Source organism: Microtus oregoni, unplaced genomic scaffold (genome assembly GCF_018167655.1).
Source record: "Microtus oregoni isolate MIOR12 unplaced genomic scaffold, Mior012 000031F_ref0000149, whole genome shotgun sequence".
NCBI lineage: Eukaryota > Metazoa > Chordata > Mammalia > Rodentia > Cricetidae > Microtus > Microtus oregoni.
Genome location: NW_024543090.1, coordinates 15,120,507 through 15,138,050, shown reverse-complemented (window position 1 = coordinate 15,138,050; position 17,544 = coordinate 15,120,507). Strand labels below are relative to the sequence as shown.

The following is a 17,544-nucleotide window of genomic DNA, read 5'->3' as shown; positions in this document are numbered from 1 at the left end:
TAACAGTCAGTCAGATGGCCAATTGGAAACCTGGAAAACTGGGACGCTCTGGCATGCTCTGGGGGCTTGGCTCCATCACTTGGCATCTCACGCTCATTTTCTCAAGGGTAGACTTAAGAAATTTATGCTATAATATGGCCTTTAAAAGTTTCATTTTAAACCTTGACCATGATACAAGAATATAAATCGTCAACATCCAAAACAAGACATAATTGTGTGTCTAGCAAGGGTAAGATTAAAAACAACAACAACAACAACAACTCCAGTCAGGCTAGAAAGGTGTTCTGGTTTTTCTAAGGTAGACTCTTAGATAATGCTGTGCCCTGCCCCTTGAAGGCGCCCTGCCCACTAGCCTAACTGGGCCTCCCAAGCAGCCCTTCATGGAGGCACTAGCTTTGCAGCAATTTATAGCTCTGAACTCAGTCTCCCCCCCTTGCCCTCACCCACCCTAAGCTTCACAGGCTCATTTGCCAAGAGCAAGAACTCTTAAACAGCCCCCTTTCAAGGGTGTTGGAAACTAATCAAAGCAGGAATGGCCAGCCAGGTTTATTACTCAATGCTCTATCATCTGTTCGGGCACGGTGGTTTTTTTTTTTTTTTTTTTTTTTTTTTTTTTTTTTTTTTTTTTTTTTTTTTTTTGTGGCCATCCTGAATACTGAGTTTCTAATGGGACTCTATTCGGTGGCGATTGTAAAAACCCCGAAGCCCTGCGACTATTATGGAGCATACTTTCATCTCCTTCTCGGTTATTGGGCAATATGTATCTCATAAGATTTTATCACATTTCACAGATGAACTGTTAATTGATTCCATGGCTACGATTAGGTGAGATCCAAGCTGGAGCTGCTGCTCCAATTCTCATAAATTCTGTGTGCTTCTGTAAATAACAAATCTGTTTTTAATGCAAATTAAAACTACTGGCCAGGGAATTCGGCCCCTAGTTATTAAAAGGCTAGAAGTGTGTAAGTGGAGAAAGGCAACGATGGCAGTAATCTCTGAGGGGACTATCTGATAATTCCAAACACACACATTTTGGAGCAAAACCGGTAATCAAAGAAAGTAGTGCAGTGGACTCATAGCCCAGACATAACACCTATATCTACAGCTGTCAAAATACTGATAAAACCAGATGGGTGACGTACATCATATACCTTTACTTCATTCAACATGGAATTTTCATTGTAATATGAGGGGATGTAGAGAATTATACAACCAACAGAGGCAGGCTGTGGATTTCCTACTGAGCTATTGGGTTTAGAACTAGAGAGATAGAACAGGTTAACATTTCCAATAGTCTCATTCTTCAGAGAGACAACGGAGGTCTGGGAAGACTGGATGACCTCATCCGCTGGCAGAGCTGGGTCTCTATTTAGGTTCCTAACTCCCTGTGAGATGCGTGTCTTGCTCTCACCTTTGGTTGCTCATGGGCACTGACGCAGGCAACTACCAAACCAGACAGTCATTTCCTTCCTTTCGTCCTTCAGACTCATATGTCACACACGGATCATCCCAGGAGGACTCACCATCATCTTCCCTCTTCCCTTGTGTTCACTTTCTATCCAGACACAGATTTGTACATACGCTGACACAGGAGAGAAAACTGTTCACCTTGTATTCAGAGGGACTCGTTAGCTTCCTATTCCATATCAGGATGCAGTGATAAACACGCATGACAACCTGCCATGATTCTGCCATCACTACAACACCTCCGCATTATCTGAGTCCACATTGGGGCACACTAGACATTGTTGCAGAGTCAGAAGTGACAGTGCTGCTGACATCTACCCCAGACATGTCAGTGGGCTCGGGGCAGGTTCTCTCTCTCCAACTCTGTCCTCACAGCCTCTCTCTGTGTGTGTGCATGCGTGCGTGTGGGGGTGGTGGTGGGGTTGGGATGCCCCGCTCGCCTCTGTCAGAGGGACAGCTGCATTTCAGCACGTTTTTTCCTAGTGTTCTGGGGAACGTAGGCAGCAAGTGACTCTGTTCAGAAGAACCACGTAGAGTCCTGGGCATGCTTTGATGAAAGCCCTGTGACGCTGACAGACACTGTCGCCCCGAGGAGGCACCTCATTTGACTGCAATACTCTCCTTCTATTTAAGAAAAAGCTCAGAGCTACACTCTGAACCCACCACTCTCTGATAATGTCCAGACTAATGCCCTACCCAGTCAAAATGTTCGTCATGAAAATTCAGTTTTGGTTCACAGAACACTGTACCAGAAACTTGAAATTTGGGCAAGAAAATCATTGATATTTAATTGCCGAGACAATTTTCTCCGACAGACAGCCGACAAAGGATGCCCTGCTTTTTTAAATGTCCAGTTCTCACCACACAACTGCCAAATAGCATTGCACTTGAAAAAAAAAAAGAAAAAGAAAATTTCCAATCATATGTTTTGTTTTATATCAACGCATTTCATCTCACTTTACGCCCATCCCCGATTCTCTCCTATTCCACTTCCTTGTCTAGTCCACCATCCTTTTAATCTGGTCAAACCTTTTTTTTTTTTTTTAAAGTACAGATGATGATTCTATCAAAGAACTCAAAGCTATGGAAACTGCTCTACACTTAGTGTGGAGATGCCAGAGCAGAACACAGCCCCTTGCTGTTTTCTCATGCGTGCCTTCAGAAACTGCTTAGGAAAAGCAAATATCCCTTGGCCTCAGAGTAAATTGTTTCTCTTGAGAATAAAACCTAAGAATTTACTAAGGCTCACACGAATGTTGCAACACTGACCACAGCCTCCTTAAAGAGAGCAAGCAAACAACCGTGGTTTCTACATTAAAGATGAGATCTAACATATTTCAAGGATGACATGAAAGCTACGCTACCTTCGCCGCAAAGTCACGGAAAATGCTGACAGCCAGAAGTTATGGCTCCTCTCAGCATGCCTAATACACAGCAGCCCGGGCCTCTCGAAGGTGCCCCCGCCCCCCCGCCCTTCAGCAAAAGTCTCGAAAAGGGATTAGAAACTTGACGTGCACCCCGGAAGCCGAATTGCTGCCTGGCCTGCTCCCAGCCTGCCCTTGTTGATAGCCTCCTCTCTGAAGGTCTCTGACACTAATTTTACACAACAAGGAAAGAAAGCGTAATACAGGGATCAGTCCAATCGAGGAGAGCCAAAAATCTAAAAGCACAACCGTGTAATTGTCTTAGTTTTCAGCAATTATCATGATAGGACGATGCTCATGAGTCAAGGACATGTCTGCACTTAGAAAGCTACAAGACTGCCCTTCATTTTGCTTTCAGCGGCATCTTAATTTTGTTGGCAGATTACAGCAGGAAGCAGGACTAAATGCTGGCACCTATCTCTGGGTTTTCAGAACTGTGGCTAGAGTTAAGGAGAAGGACTCATCCCTAGTTTATGTGTTCTTACATTCATAACCACGAATTTCTTCTCATCTATTTTGTAAGGTTATTTTTATTTCCTTAGATGCTACTTCCTTCCCCTGTTACCTCATTTAATTATCTGGAACTTTTAGAATATTTAACTGTCAAATGTGTCTCAGTACTCTCTCCTGAAGGACCCCATATCCTCCCTTCTAGAAGGGAGGTACCACCGAGGGATGACTGGTGAACTAACAAAGAGAACCCTCCCCCGGGGATTGGAATGGTCAGATTCTGGGTTTCACCAGGTGAGGTGATGGCTGCCCTCTGGGGTCTACTTAGAGAAGCAGGAGTCAGAAAGAGGGGCTAGGGTCTTTTCTGACTTCTGAGGGAGTTTTTGTGCACAGAAGGCAATACCATTTTCTACCCGTCCCTTGTCTATAAAAACCCTCTCCTATCTGAGCAAAGAAACTGAAGTCAGTCTCCGAGCTATTTATTGAAGTGGTCTAATCCAGTTATGATGTGGAAAGAAAGTCAACTCTCTTCCTAACTTCAATGAGGTAGTGTAGGACCAGAGCAGGAAGGAGAGGCAAGCAGATGAAGCAGGATCGTGACCTATGTGATGGGAGAGGTATCACTTCAGCTCACTGTTCATAGATGTCTCAACAGACGGGATCAAAGGGCTAATTGTTCAACACAATGTAGGTGAGATTGGTTAGTCATAAATGGTCAAATGGCACAAGACTCTACAAGGAGGGATAATGTGGGAGGGTCTTCTGTTTTGTGTTAATTTCATTGGTTAATTAATAAAGAAACTGCCTTGGTCATTTGATAGGCCAGCCCTTAGGTGGGTGGAGTAGACAGAACATAATGCTGGGAGGAAGAGGGAAGTGAGGCAATTGCCATGCCTCTCCTCTCTGGGCAGACACAATGGAGCCAGCCACCAGGTCAGACATGCTGAATCTTTTCTGGTAAGCCACCACCTCGTGGTGCTACACAAATTACTAGATATGGGTTAAACAAATATGTAAGAGTTAGCCAAGAAGAGGCTAGATATAATGGGCCAGGCAGTGTTTAAATGAATACAATTTGTGTGTTATTATTTCCGGGGCTAAGCTAGCCATGTGGGAGCCAGGTGGGACAAAAAGCAGGCCTGCCCTGCAGCTCCTCACTACAGAGGGAGGAGACAGAGCAATGCTGCCCAGGCCTTGGGAAGGAAGGAATAGGATGAGGAGTTAGTGCTTCATGGTTGCAGAGTTTTAGATGGAAGTCTAGAGAAGATGGTAGTGCAGCATTGAGAACATTCCTTACAATAATAAAAGTAAAGGATGCCTAGTCAGAAAGAATTGAGTTCGCATCAGAGCCACTTACCTTTTCTGCGCATTCTCCAAGTGGCTTTCTTCCATTTTATGCTCTTTTTTGGCTGTGGAAGAAAAATAATTATGATTAAACTATTTTCTTATATATCTATCCCTTGTGTAATCATATATCTTTGATCACACCCATTCATTATTACAGGAACTCAAGAGTGCATTCAAGTCACATGCCTGGAGATCATATTCAGAGACATCGCCTTCTTGAGCATGGCTAGAGCTAGCCACAGTCAAATGAGTCCGTTTTGTCTGGAACACCCTTGAGAGTGAGAGGAAATGATAATTATACCTGGAAAAATATACCAGTTGGAAACGTTCTAATAGATGTGGTTGCTGGAGCTACAGTTGGCCTTCCCATGACCCTTACCATATGCCCATTCTGTTCTCTCTCATCCCCAAACATAATACGGTAGTGTGTGCAGCAACTCTGCTGGGGTTCAAGAGCAAGCACAAGAATCCTTGTGCAGTCTCTCTCCTCTTGACAAGTTCATTGTCAGTCTGGGGAAAACCTATGGATGTTGGGCTCAGATCAACATTTTGTAAATGCATTGGCAAGGAAATACATAAGGTCACTATGGAAGTTAATGACACCAAGATATGATTCTGAATTTATAGATGAAGAGCCTGTGCTCTGGAATTATTTAATACGATTTCATTCTGAGTACTTTACAAAATTTTCCACTTTGAAGATAATATCATTATGTATGAAAGTAACACTCATACTTTTAAACTACCCAGAAAATAAGTAGACCACAGCGTAATCATATAATCTATGGGAGACCTGAGATGACTTTAAATGAAGGGACAAAAAGTCAATCATAATGAACGATCTCTATTGAGATACTCCGTGACGGCTATTAAAGGATTTACAATATCAGCATTGTATAAAACTTGGGTCTGCCACTTCCTACCTTTGTGTGTGACTATGGAGAAATTATTCATGACCAAATGCTTAATCATTACCTCATCTGTCCTCCAGGAAGAACCACAGTAATTAATGTCAAGGCTAAAGGAGATAATGCAGGCGCAGGGCTTAGCACACAACACATGCTCCCTCCACAACATGACAGTATTTATTAACACCTCATCCTCATTTTCTCTGTCACTCCTTTAGAAATGGCAGTTCAAGCTGCACCCCTCCCCGGTATCATACTTGACATAACTTCTAAAGTGATTGTAATATCCTAGGAGGCCCTGGCTCCTTGGAGACACCAGCCTTTCTTTCCCATGTTCGTTTCTGTGTGGTCAGATGTGGTTTGAGTGCACTGAGTTGGTGCAGGAGAATTGTCTGTATTCTGTCAATCATATTTTAAATAAACGCTGATTGGCCAGGCAGGAAGCATAGGAAGGAAACCAGACAGGAAGTAGAGGCCAGGCAGGGAGAACAGGAGGATTCTGGGAAGAAGGAAGCTCTTCCCCCATTCCTGCCCAGACCATCGGGAAGCAAGATGTAACCTACCCGGCTGAAGAAGGTACCAAGCCACATGGCTAGCATAGATAAGAATAATGGGGTAATATAAGCTACAAGAGCTAGTAAGAAGCCTGAGCTAATGGGCCAATCAGTTTATAACTTATGTAGACCGGTGTGTGATTTTCTTTGGGGCTTGCCCGCTGTGGGGTACTAGGTGGGACAGAAACCCCAACGAGCAGGCCCTCATGTTACACTGAGTGTGTGTGCATCTGAAACTCTTTACCTCTGCGGGTTTTCTTCCCCGGAGTACCCTACCCAGACTCCATACAGCTGCCCTTACTGCACTCAGGTCTCAGCTCAAATGCCACTTTCTCTGATTGGTCTCACCAAGGAAAAGACCATCCATTGTCACCTCTCATTCCCAAGTCCTCCCTCATGGTCTCTTCCTTTTTGTTTCCCTTCTCCACCCATTGCCTCTGTCTGCTCAACAGACAATGCTATTCCTTTAATACCACATCTACCTACAATGCCACAGTATCATGCAAGCCCCACGAGAATAGCAGCTTCACAGTTTTGTTGCTTTCTGCTGTAGGTCTAAATGTGGAATTGAGTTTATAGACATCAGTGTATATATTGGTCCCAAAGTAATTAAAGGGAGAGACACTGGCTGTCCTAAGCAAACAATGGAATATTTAGATTATAAATGTAAGCTACTATTGTGGGATAATGTGGTATGTCATCACTATGTACATTATATTTCAAGTAATAAAATTGCAACAATATGAAATGGTCTGGCTTTGATAAGTGCATCGTTTGAGTAGGGCTAAGTGGTACTGTGGCCTTCTTTTGTTATATGATGCCCCCAATAGCCCCACTAGACATTTCTGTGTATTGCTTTGATTCTTTGCCAATCAGATGCTGAGAAATAACCTAAATCTCTGAGGTTCCAAGTTCCCCTCAAATGTAAAACAAACCAATGACTTTTTTTTTTCATGCCAAAGGATTTTAAACTACATGTATGGCTAAGTAGAAGGAAAAATTCCTTTGAGCCTCAGTGGTCTTCCCGGAGCACCTATGCTGTTCTGGCCCTGGATAGTTTCCAGTTGGCCGCGCCTATGATGTAGCAAGACGACTATGGCCAAGCTGTCACCACACATGAATTGAGTGACAAGAAACAGTATATCCAAACGGACTAGACCAGCAGGTAAGACCTTCAATATCGCTTCGAATATGGCGATGTGGAAAGAAACAACACCTGAAAATGCCAAGCAGGTGTTAGGGAGAGGCAGTGAACTCTACAGAATCTCAAGAGAGTTTGGGAGAAAGGGTCTGAAGGAAAGTGATAAGGACCAGCGGCTTTCATTTTTCCTATGTGAAGGGGCTTTTCAGGACAGACAGAAAGGGACGCACTGTGGTGTGGATTCTCTACCAACCTAGCATATCTCACTAACACAAGTGACATTTGTGATAGTGCCACTGATACATCTTACGTTACCAAATGCTCCATTTAAGCCAAATTTAAATATATTCTTTAGAAAGAAAATGTTTAAAGGCTGGATTCATGGACTCAGAAACTAAAATTCTAATATCATTAACAAGTAAAGCAATTTTAGGCCAAGTGTAAGAATCCTAGTGTTCCTAAATTTGAGCCCTCATTTCTCAGTACTGGAGATGAAGCCCTGGTGTGGGTAAGTGAATGACAAGTCGATACGAAAGCTCTGCTCTCTTCAAGAGATGGGAGGTGCTTGCCTTATTACTGCATCTTCTACATTTCAGAGAGAAGAAAGGACAAGATAATATTGTTGTTGGTCATAGCTTCCTATGTGACCCAGCCTGAAGTAGCTGTTGGCATTGTGAGCTAGGTGAGTTTGTTCTTATGTTCCATGTGGCTAGGGCCTATTTTAGGTGTTTGGAATCTACAAGAAAGCAGAGCTGCCTTTCCGCAGAACTTTCACCGTAGTTAGGGAAGAAAGGCAGCTAAACCTGACAGGATAGGGTACACTGTAAGCAATTTTTGGTAAGTGGTAGCAGGAGACATTCAGAGCACTGACAATGCCCACAAAAGGAGCCTTTATGAGTGAGTTACTGAATTAGTTAGTCTAGACAGCTAAAGCTGGAATACCCATATGCTGGTACTAGGTTCAAGACATAGGGCACAGTATATTGATAATAATGAGCCTTGTGAAAATTTTCCTCATCCTACAACTTTAACTAATGTCCTTGGATCTATGTATGGAATGTACTTAATCTTCTGCTAGGCAAAGTCACATAAGTAAGTGGCATTTCAGTGTTTCTAAGCTTCTTTCCCCATAACTTAAATTGTGGCATTATGAGTGGGGGTAGGGTAGATAGGTTTCTTAGGAGACTAAGTTTGGAGGGGCTGCCAGTTAGCATTAGGAGATATGGGAAGATAATATGCATCCCCACCTTGCTCCTGGGTCTTGTTTTCAAGACATTTTTTAAAAGCCTGCAGGAAGCTAGATATAATTTCTAAATCAGGGAATAAAGCCACAGTTTTTAAGATAATAAAGGCAATTTAGAAGAATCAGAATTCCAAAAAGGAGACGATTCACTTAGCACCAATTCTGTCTTCTAAACTTCTTATCAGGATTATGTGTCCAGGGGTGCCTAACCTTTTGACACTACTCTCTTACATTGTCATCTACAAATGTGCCAAGTTCATGCACAGCTATGCTGATACATTTTTGTCAACCTGACGTGAACTAGAACCACCTTGGAAGGACCTCAGTGGAAGAATTGCCTCCATTGAATTGGGCATACCCGTGGGGCAATTTGTGATGACTGTTTGATTTGGAAGGGCCCAACCCACTCTAGGTGGTACAACCCCTGGGCAGGTGCTTTAATTCTACTTCAACAAAGACCAAACACCTTTACCAGCAGATCATGAAACCAATTTCTTCGTTTATCCACAAGCAGCAATGCGTTTCTTGCTTGAGATTGTAAAATTTTTTTTTTCTGTCCGCATTACATTTCCAGTTGTTGCCCCCAAAGACTGGAACCTCTCAAAGTCAAACATAGTGGTAGGAATCAGCTTCCTCCAACTCCTCTTAGTGTTGATATTTTTAGCTCCTCCTATGTGTTGCAAGTGTTTTTTAAATAAATCCAGAATGGTGAGTTCTTTCTAGAATGTTTTCCAATCTGCCGTGCCTCTACTCATCAGAAGAAATCATTACGTGTGGCGAGTGTAGCATTAGAAAATGAGTTTATTAGATAAGACTTAAAAGTCAAACATCCTTCTCGAACCATAGGCTGCAGAATAGCTCTTAGGTTTGTATGCAAAAAAACAACTGTAATCTCATTGTCTCACTGTCCGTCTCAGAGAAAGCTCCTGGCCCACCAGAGGAGAGGAATCTTTTCTCCCTCCCTCCCTCTAAGCAGTCTCAACAGTGGGCTCAGAATATCCAGGAAACCATGTTGAAAACAGATGCGCTGTCAGCCAAGCGTTCATGTTCCGTTTATGGAGCACAGAGTAGAATTAGTATCCTTAAGGGTCTTAGGATGTTCAGAACAGAGAAATAGCAAGAAGTCACCAGCTGCGTTAGTCCCTGAAACCAAGCCTGGCTTCTACTCTGCAGCTATGGAAGGCCTCCAGGACACTTCCTTCTGAAATGAAGTCTTTTCATCTATATGGTTGTCTGTCATTATATACAGCCACTCTCCTCCATGACCCTAAGCTAGAACTTCTGGGTGATATGCTGCAGCCTTGGTAACTTTATGTGCTAGTTTAGTTTCTATGTTTACGTCAGAGATAAATCTTGCCACGTCACCTCCCTCAACGTTCAGAGACTAGAAGATTTGATTGCGTTGATTTTCTGTCTGGGTCGCTAATATTTCTTATATGTTCACTGAAGCAGCACTTTCGTTTTCCTCTGGAGTGCTTGCTTCCTTGGCGTTGGCTGATTGGCTAATTATTTGGTGCAAGAGCTCTAACTTCTGTCTTGTGCTTTGACACACTTTCCTCATTCAACTGCATCATTCCTAGGTTCAGAGGTGAAGTGAGGACTCTTCCTTTCCCTTGATCACCGAGATGCCACTGCAGGGCTATTAACTGGCCTGATTGTGTCTGGAGGAGCAGAGAAGCCTGAACAGAAGGAGAGGAGGACATGGCCAGTTGGAGGCGGAGACAGAAACACACATTTGTGGAGTAGGCTCTCAGAGTTTATGCGCTCCAAAACAATCGCATCGGTAACACCAAAGAACACTCATGAGGCTGGAGCAATGGCTCAGCAGTTCAAAGCACTTCCTGCTCTTGCAGAGTTCAGTTCCCGACACCGAGATCCAGTGGCTCTCAACTGCCTGCAACTCCAAATCGAGGGGATATGATGCTCTCTTCTGGGCTCTGTGGGCACACACACACACCACACCACACCACACTCCCGACACCGAGATCCAGTGGCTCTCAACTGCCTGCAACTCCAAATCGAGGGGATATGATGCTCTCTTCTGGGCTCTGTGGGCACACACACACCACACCACACACACACACACACACACACACACACACACACACACCAAACAAAGTCCTAAAAATAAATCTAAAACAGAAAAGATCCCTGGTCACAGATAACCATAATAGATAATAATAACAAAAAAATACAAAATATTGTAAAAATTAACTAAATAAGACAGAAAGAGACAAGTGGGCAGATGCTGTTGGGGAGACGGCAGTGTTGGTCTCCAGGAAGGCAGAGTTACCCCAGGTGCTCCATTTGTTTAGATGTATCTCACAGCTTCTTGGATGGGGTATGGCTATTCCCACATTTCAGAAAAGTATTTTTCTTTTAGGATATAATTTTGCTCATCATTATTTAAGGGTTGATCAAGCCTGTTCTACAGGAAATGCCCAAATCTTCCCATTTAACAGTGGAGTCCTGATTGCGCCCATCATTTTATGCCTATGCTTTGACATCCCATTTTGTGCCTATTTAATCTTCAAGAGAGAAATGATTTACTGTTCTACAAATACATGGGAGTCAAGAGGGTGGAGGTAAGGCAAGATGTGTTTAGGATTAATCTAAACTTTCCAACCTAATAATATCCATTGAATTCTGTGCTGCCTAGCTTGATTAACTGGACCTTGTCCCACACACCACACCAAAGATGATAGGTCAATCTATTTTCTTTTCTTTTTTAACACAGAAGTGTTTTAGAGTAAAAGTTTCCCTCTAACTTCTAGAGTTCCCTTCTTAAAAGACAATTATGTCATCATTCTGCTTAAGGGTCTCTCTGCCTCTATCTCTCCATCTCTCTCTCTCTCTCTCTCTCTCTCTCTCTCTCTCTCTCTCTCTCACACACACACACACACACACACACACACACAAACACACACAGACTCACACAGGACCCCAGTACAGGATAAAGCACTTCTGCCTTGCATACCAAGCCTTCATGACCAGGCTCTTTTCACTCTCAACTCTTGACCAATGCATCTGTCACACTGGACTTTAATGTTAGCTGGGCTTTCTCTAATGACTTTATTTGGGAGGTAAGTGGCTTTTTATTTTGAATATCTCTTTATCCCTTCTCTTCCCCCACCCAAACTCCATTGCCAAAGTACTTTTTTCCCCTTCAGAAATCAAGCTTAAAATTTGCCTGCTAGATGAAGCTCTCTATGCCTCTTCCCATGGGGCAGAACTGGTCTTTCTGTGAACTCCAGTGGAGCTCCTGTGGTATGGTGCACAGTACACTTCTGAGATCTGTTGGCAGCCTGCCTTTCCTACTCCACTTTGCTTGAGAGTGGCAACCAAGGTTGTTTTCAGTTATGTGAAAGATGGATAAATAGTCAACATTAACAGAACACATTAACAGAACAGAGTTCCTGGGAACCATCTCTTCCTGAGGACAACAGGGTCTTTCTTGGAAGCACAAATCAAATCTACCTCCCTTCCCCCCCCTCATTTATTTGCAACAAAATATTAGGAATAAAGTAGCATCACAATGTCAGAGTGAGATTCCCCTCTGTATGCTGTGAATACCATTGGTTGATAAAGAAACTGCCTTGGTCTGATAGGGTAGAACTTAGGTACGTGGGGAAAACTAAACTGAATGCTGGGAAAAAGAAGAGCAGAGTCAGAGAGATGCCATGTAGCCCTGCTAGAGACAGACCTCAGAACTTTAGCTGGTAAGCCACAGCCACGTGTCCATACACAGATCAATAGAAATGGGTTAAATTAATATGTAAGAGCCAATAAGAAGCTAGAGCTAATGGGCCAAGCAGTGATTTAATTAATATAGTTTTTGTGTGATTATTTTGGGGCTAAGTGACCTGAAACCAAGAAGCATCTCTTTCCTCCTACATCAGAATATACTATTTTTATCCCAATACATGCTGCTTTCATTTGGAGTTCAAATTTTGGACTGTTTTCACAAGTCCAAGTACCATTAGCCTCAGAGTTTTCAAAATATACTAAATCTTTTCTAGGCTTAATTTTGATAAAGGAGAAGGTTCTATAAATAAGATTGGATATTCAGAAATTTCCAAATTAAGACCGGCAGCATGTAAATGTACCCAAGTCTTGGAACTTTTAATCTCAAGCTTTTACATGGTGGGTGTAGGCGAAGAAGACTGTGCAGAGAGATTGAGGACTCTATTCTAAACACAATAAAGTCATGTTTATGAATACTCATAGAGAAGCAGTAAAATGTGAAGAGAGGGGAAGGGATAGAGGTTGGAAGATCTTCCAGGCATTCTTTACACAGTCTATTACACTTTAATATACCATGGTTTATGGACCTGGTGTGGTTGGCATAAACCCACAGGACACACAGTAAAGAAGCTGATTTTATTACAGCACACGACAGGTGGAGGAGCCGGGTGATGTTAAAGGGGAAACAAGGGGAGCAGGCGCTGACGGGGCATCCGTGGGATGTGAACGTGCCTGGAATTTTTCATTTCCTGGGAAATCACCTCTTCATGTGCTTTTCCAGGAAAAAGCAGTACCTTCTGGAAAGCCAGGAAGCAACACGCCAACACCGGAAAGCCTTGGCCTTTCCACACTTGGTTACATGCAACACTGACAGGCAGAGCTCTTACTTTCCCCTCTTCTTCTTACAGTTTTATTTGCTTGCTTGTTTGTCTGTTTATTTATCTAGAAGCAGGATCTTGCTATTTATTTAATTATTCATTCATTTATATATTTAAAACATTTATTTATTTATTTACTTACTTACTTATTTAGAAGCAGGATCTTACTATGTAGCCTTGGCTGGCTTAAACTTCCTATGTAGAACAAACTGACCCAAACACACACAGATCTGTCTGCCCCCGCCCTCCAAGTTCTTGGATCAAAGGAGTGCACCACCATGCCTGCTTCTCTCAGTTTGTTTGTCCATGAAAGATGATATCTTTTCTTGTCTTCCTATCTTATTGGTTTCCCTAGTTGTGCTTAAACTAGAAGCATGGCTATTTCTGGTTGGCCACAGAGCGTTCATTCGGCAGTGTAAAGGCGACCAGCACCTTCTGTGGAAAGTGGTGGGGGACTGGGTGATGGCACGACGTCAAGGTTCCCAGAGGGATGCGCTTTGATGTCCACGTCCCCTTTCACCAGAAAACCAAGGCTTGTGGCAAAAAGAATGAGGAAAAAGCATTGGAACTGACACCTTTGAAGAGGGCTGTGGAGTCATAGAGCAAAGAAATACAGATAAAAGGAGCTAATCAGAACTTCGCTTTTTTTTTTTGACTGAAAACAGTAAATCTGCGTATAGATGCCACATTTCCTTTATCCATTCTGTCGTTGGACATCTAAGCTGGTATCGAGGGTTTTGACTCATAATATAGGGCATTATTCAATGCCCCTACTGTTTCCTAAGGAGCGCTGTTTCCACCAGAATTCTCACATGCTAAGGTGGTATCTAGGACGTGCACTGGACTGCACATTTTCCAATAGGAGGCTACATATCAGAGAGAAAATTCTGAGTTGGAATTTCGGCTTTCACTCTGAATTTCCTGCCTCTTGATGCTTTAAAACAGACCACGGGGGTAAAATTTTCGAATGATCCGGTGAGAGAGGCTAATTAACACTAATGGGAGGCAGGTGGTTGAGTTCTCAGGCAGCTATTGACTCTCTGTGTGTTATGCCTCCACGGACCAGGCCAACACATACATTTACTGACGTGTATTAAGTGACATATCTGTTGTAAAAAAGTTTTCTCATGTACAGGCTGCCCATCCATGCTCTCTGAGTTAACCTGGCCCTCTTCAGAAGCTACTATTCCATGCCATCCTGCAGCATTGCAGCCCTTGGTACTGAGCGGTTAGTGTGCAAGCAAGCTGGAAAAAGAATCGATTTGGATTTTTTTTTTTAGTCTTTCATAGCTGCTTTGATAACCAACCATTCATATTATTGGGGTGATCACTTGACTCTTCATTAGGTCTTTTTAAACATTTGTATATGTGTGTGCTTTTGTGTGTCATAGCCTGTCTGTTTAGAGAACAACCTCAGGTGTGGGTCCTTTCCTGCCACCTGGAAACGGGGTCTTTGTTGCTCCCTGCCGCATATACCAGGTTAGCTGGCCCACAAGTCAGCCAATATCTCTTAATTATTTTGACAACTGCTTTTGCTATAGCAGTGCTGGGACTGTAGATGTGCAAAACCTGCTTTTCCATGAGGAGGGATCTGAACTCGGGTCCTCACGCTTGCACAGTAAGTGCCTTACCCACAGGTCCATCTCTTATCATATCTTAACTTGCCTAATTATAAATTAGATAAAATGGAATCTTACATTTAGGAACTTTGGAGCTACAAGAAATTATCTAGTCAACCCGCAGGCTAAGGTTCAAAAATGAATTAACAATAGGAAATTAAACAAATATTTACTGGATTTTTCGGTAATAGAATGGTGTCCCACTCCACATCCCCTTCCGTCCAATGGTTTCCACCAATGACATCTGAGGAGGGTCAATCTACTGACCGAGCAATTATTAAGGAAGCAGTCTAATGTAATCGATCAGGATAATCAGTTTGGTGGTGTCAGCACTGATTATTCTGAGAACTCATTGAGTGCAAAGATGTGTTAGGTGCATGGTTAAAGGATTTAAGAGATCATTTAAACCCGCATTTAAGGCAATTTCTACACTGTGGATGGTGGTGGAGCCAACATGTCAAATTGCTCCTCGACTTTCTAACTTCTGGCTTTAGAGAAGCTGTTTAACTTGGCTAAGGTCTAGTTCTTTTATGAAACAATAAGAACTACTTTAGACAGTTGTCAAAATAATTGAGAGATGTTGGCAAGGTGCTTGGCCATTGCACCTTGCCTAGCACGTTCATTCAGCGAATGTCCAGTACTGTAATGACTTGTGCCACGCACGTTCTTTTTATATGTAACATTTGCTTGGGCTTCAGAGATACTTATTTGAGTGATGGAGCATCCTGTTTATTCCTTTAGCAACATGTGCATCCCCAGAGAAACTCCCCAAGATTTGATACACTCAGTACTAGATCCACAAACCCCAAATCATGCTCACAAAGAACACAATCAGAAATACTGTGGGAAAAATGGTAAGGGAACAAAAGAATGCAAAATAGTAGATAGGCTGTGGTTAAGATGTTAAAATGTGTTATAGAAATGATACCTAATCGCAAAAGCATTCTGTCTTTAAATATTAGAAGGAATTAAGAAGCCAAATTATTATGATCTCTACCTCTCCTCTCTTGACAAAATGGCTTTTATTTTTCACATAATCTGAGTAGGTTTTCCATGAATTAATGTCATGTAATATAGTTAAAAAAACACAAACAAACAAAAGATAATGTTTGGATGCAGGGGCAGAGTGCGCCCAAAAGGGAGTGATCCGTCTAATGTCACAAAACATCTTAACGAAAAGATCTGTTCTCTGCCGCCTGTCTAGCTTTTAAAACTGTATCTCACTGTTACTCGTCATAGGTCTTGGCTAGAAAACCCACAAAACTGTCATATCTTTATAGACTTGAACAGAAAAATAAGTTACAACTGAAAAATGAGAATCTGCATGTTAAATTTATGTGGCCATTTACCCACAGAACCCTTTTATTTATATTACATATACACATGGGTGTGAATTCCTGCTCCCTCCGTGAAACAATTATTCTACACATTTTTATGAATTGTCTAGACATGTATCCAATATAAAACATGATTTCTAGCTGGGGGTATAGCTCAGTGGTAGAGAGTTTGCCTGCACACATGAGATCCTGGGGGCTTGATCTTCCTTTCCATTCTCAAAAACAATTGTTGACACCATATTATAATGAGCTAACTGGATTATTAAAACGATAAGAAGTTTTAATAACTCAAGACTGATCATTGCTAACTAAAAACCGAGAGAGAAAAAACCTAGCAGGCCACCTACTTCGAAAGGATATTTCATATTCCTACACTAAACCTCTGCTATCATTGCTGTTTAAAGCATTTTGTCAAATCATGGAAGCTATCAGTCTAGAATACAGTGATTTAGATGTTTAGTTATATCAGCTATTACACTGCCAAAATCCCCTGCAAAATCCACAGAGACCTATGCTGGCTGTAACCAGTCTTGCAACAGAGCCCTGCCTAATTCAAGGTATCCTGAGGAAACCGAATTCAAAAGGCCACGAAAACTCTTAACACAGCCCGGCTTTGCTGACACTAACTGTTGCTTCGAGATCAAACTACCCTCTAATCCACCCTGCTTTCGTTTAAACAAGGGCTTGTTGTATTAGGGGTTCAAGTGGGCCAACTAGCAATGACGCCCTAGGAAAACTAAGTTCCATAGTTGGGATGCTACTCCTATCTTAAGAGTGATGAAGGCGAGCAGGGGTCGTTTGGGCGGCTTTTCCAGTATGAAAGTACTAGAGAAACTGGGACTCATCCCCAAAGCACTATGCAAGACATTGTTCACATCCAAGCACATTAGATTTGTTCTGCCAGCAGAAGGCACACAGATGGCGTGTTAGTACAGATGATCATCACGGGAGCCAGGGAAAGGAAACAAAAAAGTGGGGCGTGGTGCAAAAGGTGACTATACTATCTATAAACGGGATAGCGATTAGCTCCCGGCAGAGGCCCCCAGTGTCACCCTCAGACTACCCTGGGCCACTTTCAAAGGCTTTGACGAGAGAAATCTCCACCGCATTGGATAAAAACTGAAAACGAATTCAATAAGAATGGAAGTTAAAGTGGTATCTTTTTTAGGCAATTTTTATATTTTTTCCAGATTGTACAATAAGTCCTCATTACAGAGCACTTAGATATTAACCCTGAGAATACAAAGCACTGGAACACGTCTGGAAGTAGTGGTCCCTGACAATGGAACCCAGTTTCCTAAATGAAAATATCTGTAAGTTCATATTGGTGATGGTTCATATGTATGAAATCACATTAACTCCATAATGCGTACTCTTCTAATATGCTACGATCAGCTTTTAAGTGAATAATTTCGTAATTAATTTATATTCA

The 17,544-nt window shown here is 42.4% G+C and overlaps 1 protein-coding gene across 4 annotated transcripts in view; it reads right to left on the bottom strand.

The window, feature by feature from the left end:
* Positions 1-17,544, bottom strand: part of Fmn1 (formin 1) — a 368,593-nt gene that overhangs the window by 22,675 nt on the left and 328,374 nt on the right. For all 4 annotated transcript variants that reach the window (XM_041678896.1, XM_041678897.1, XM_041678900.1 and 1 more), the window contains one exon: positions 4,699-4,750. In XM_041678896.1, coding sequence (XP_041534830.1) covers positions 4,699-4,750 — 52 coding nt within the window. The remainder of the gene's footprint in view (positions 1-4,698; positions 4,751-17,544) is intronic.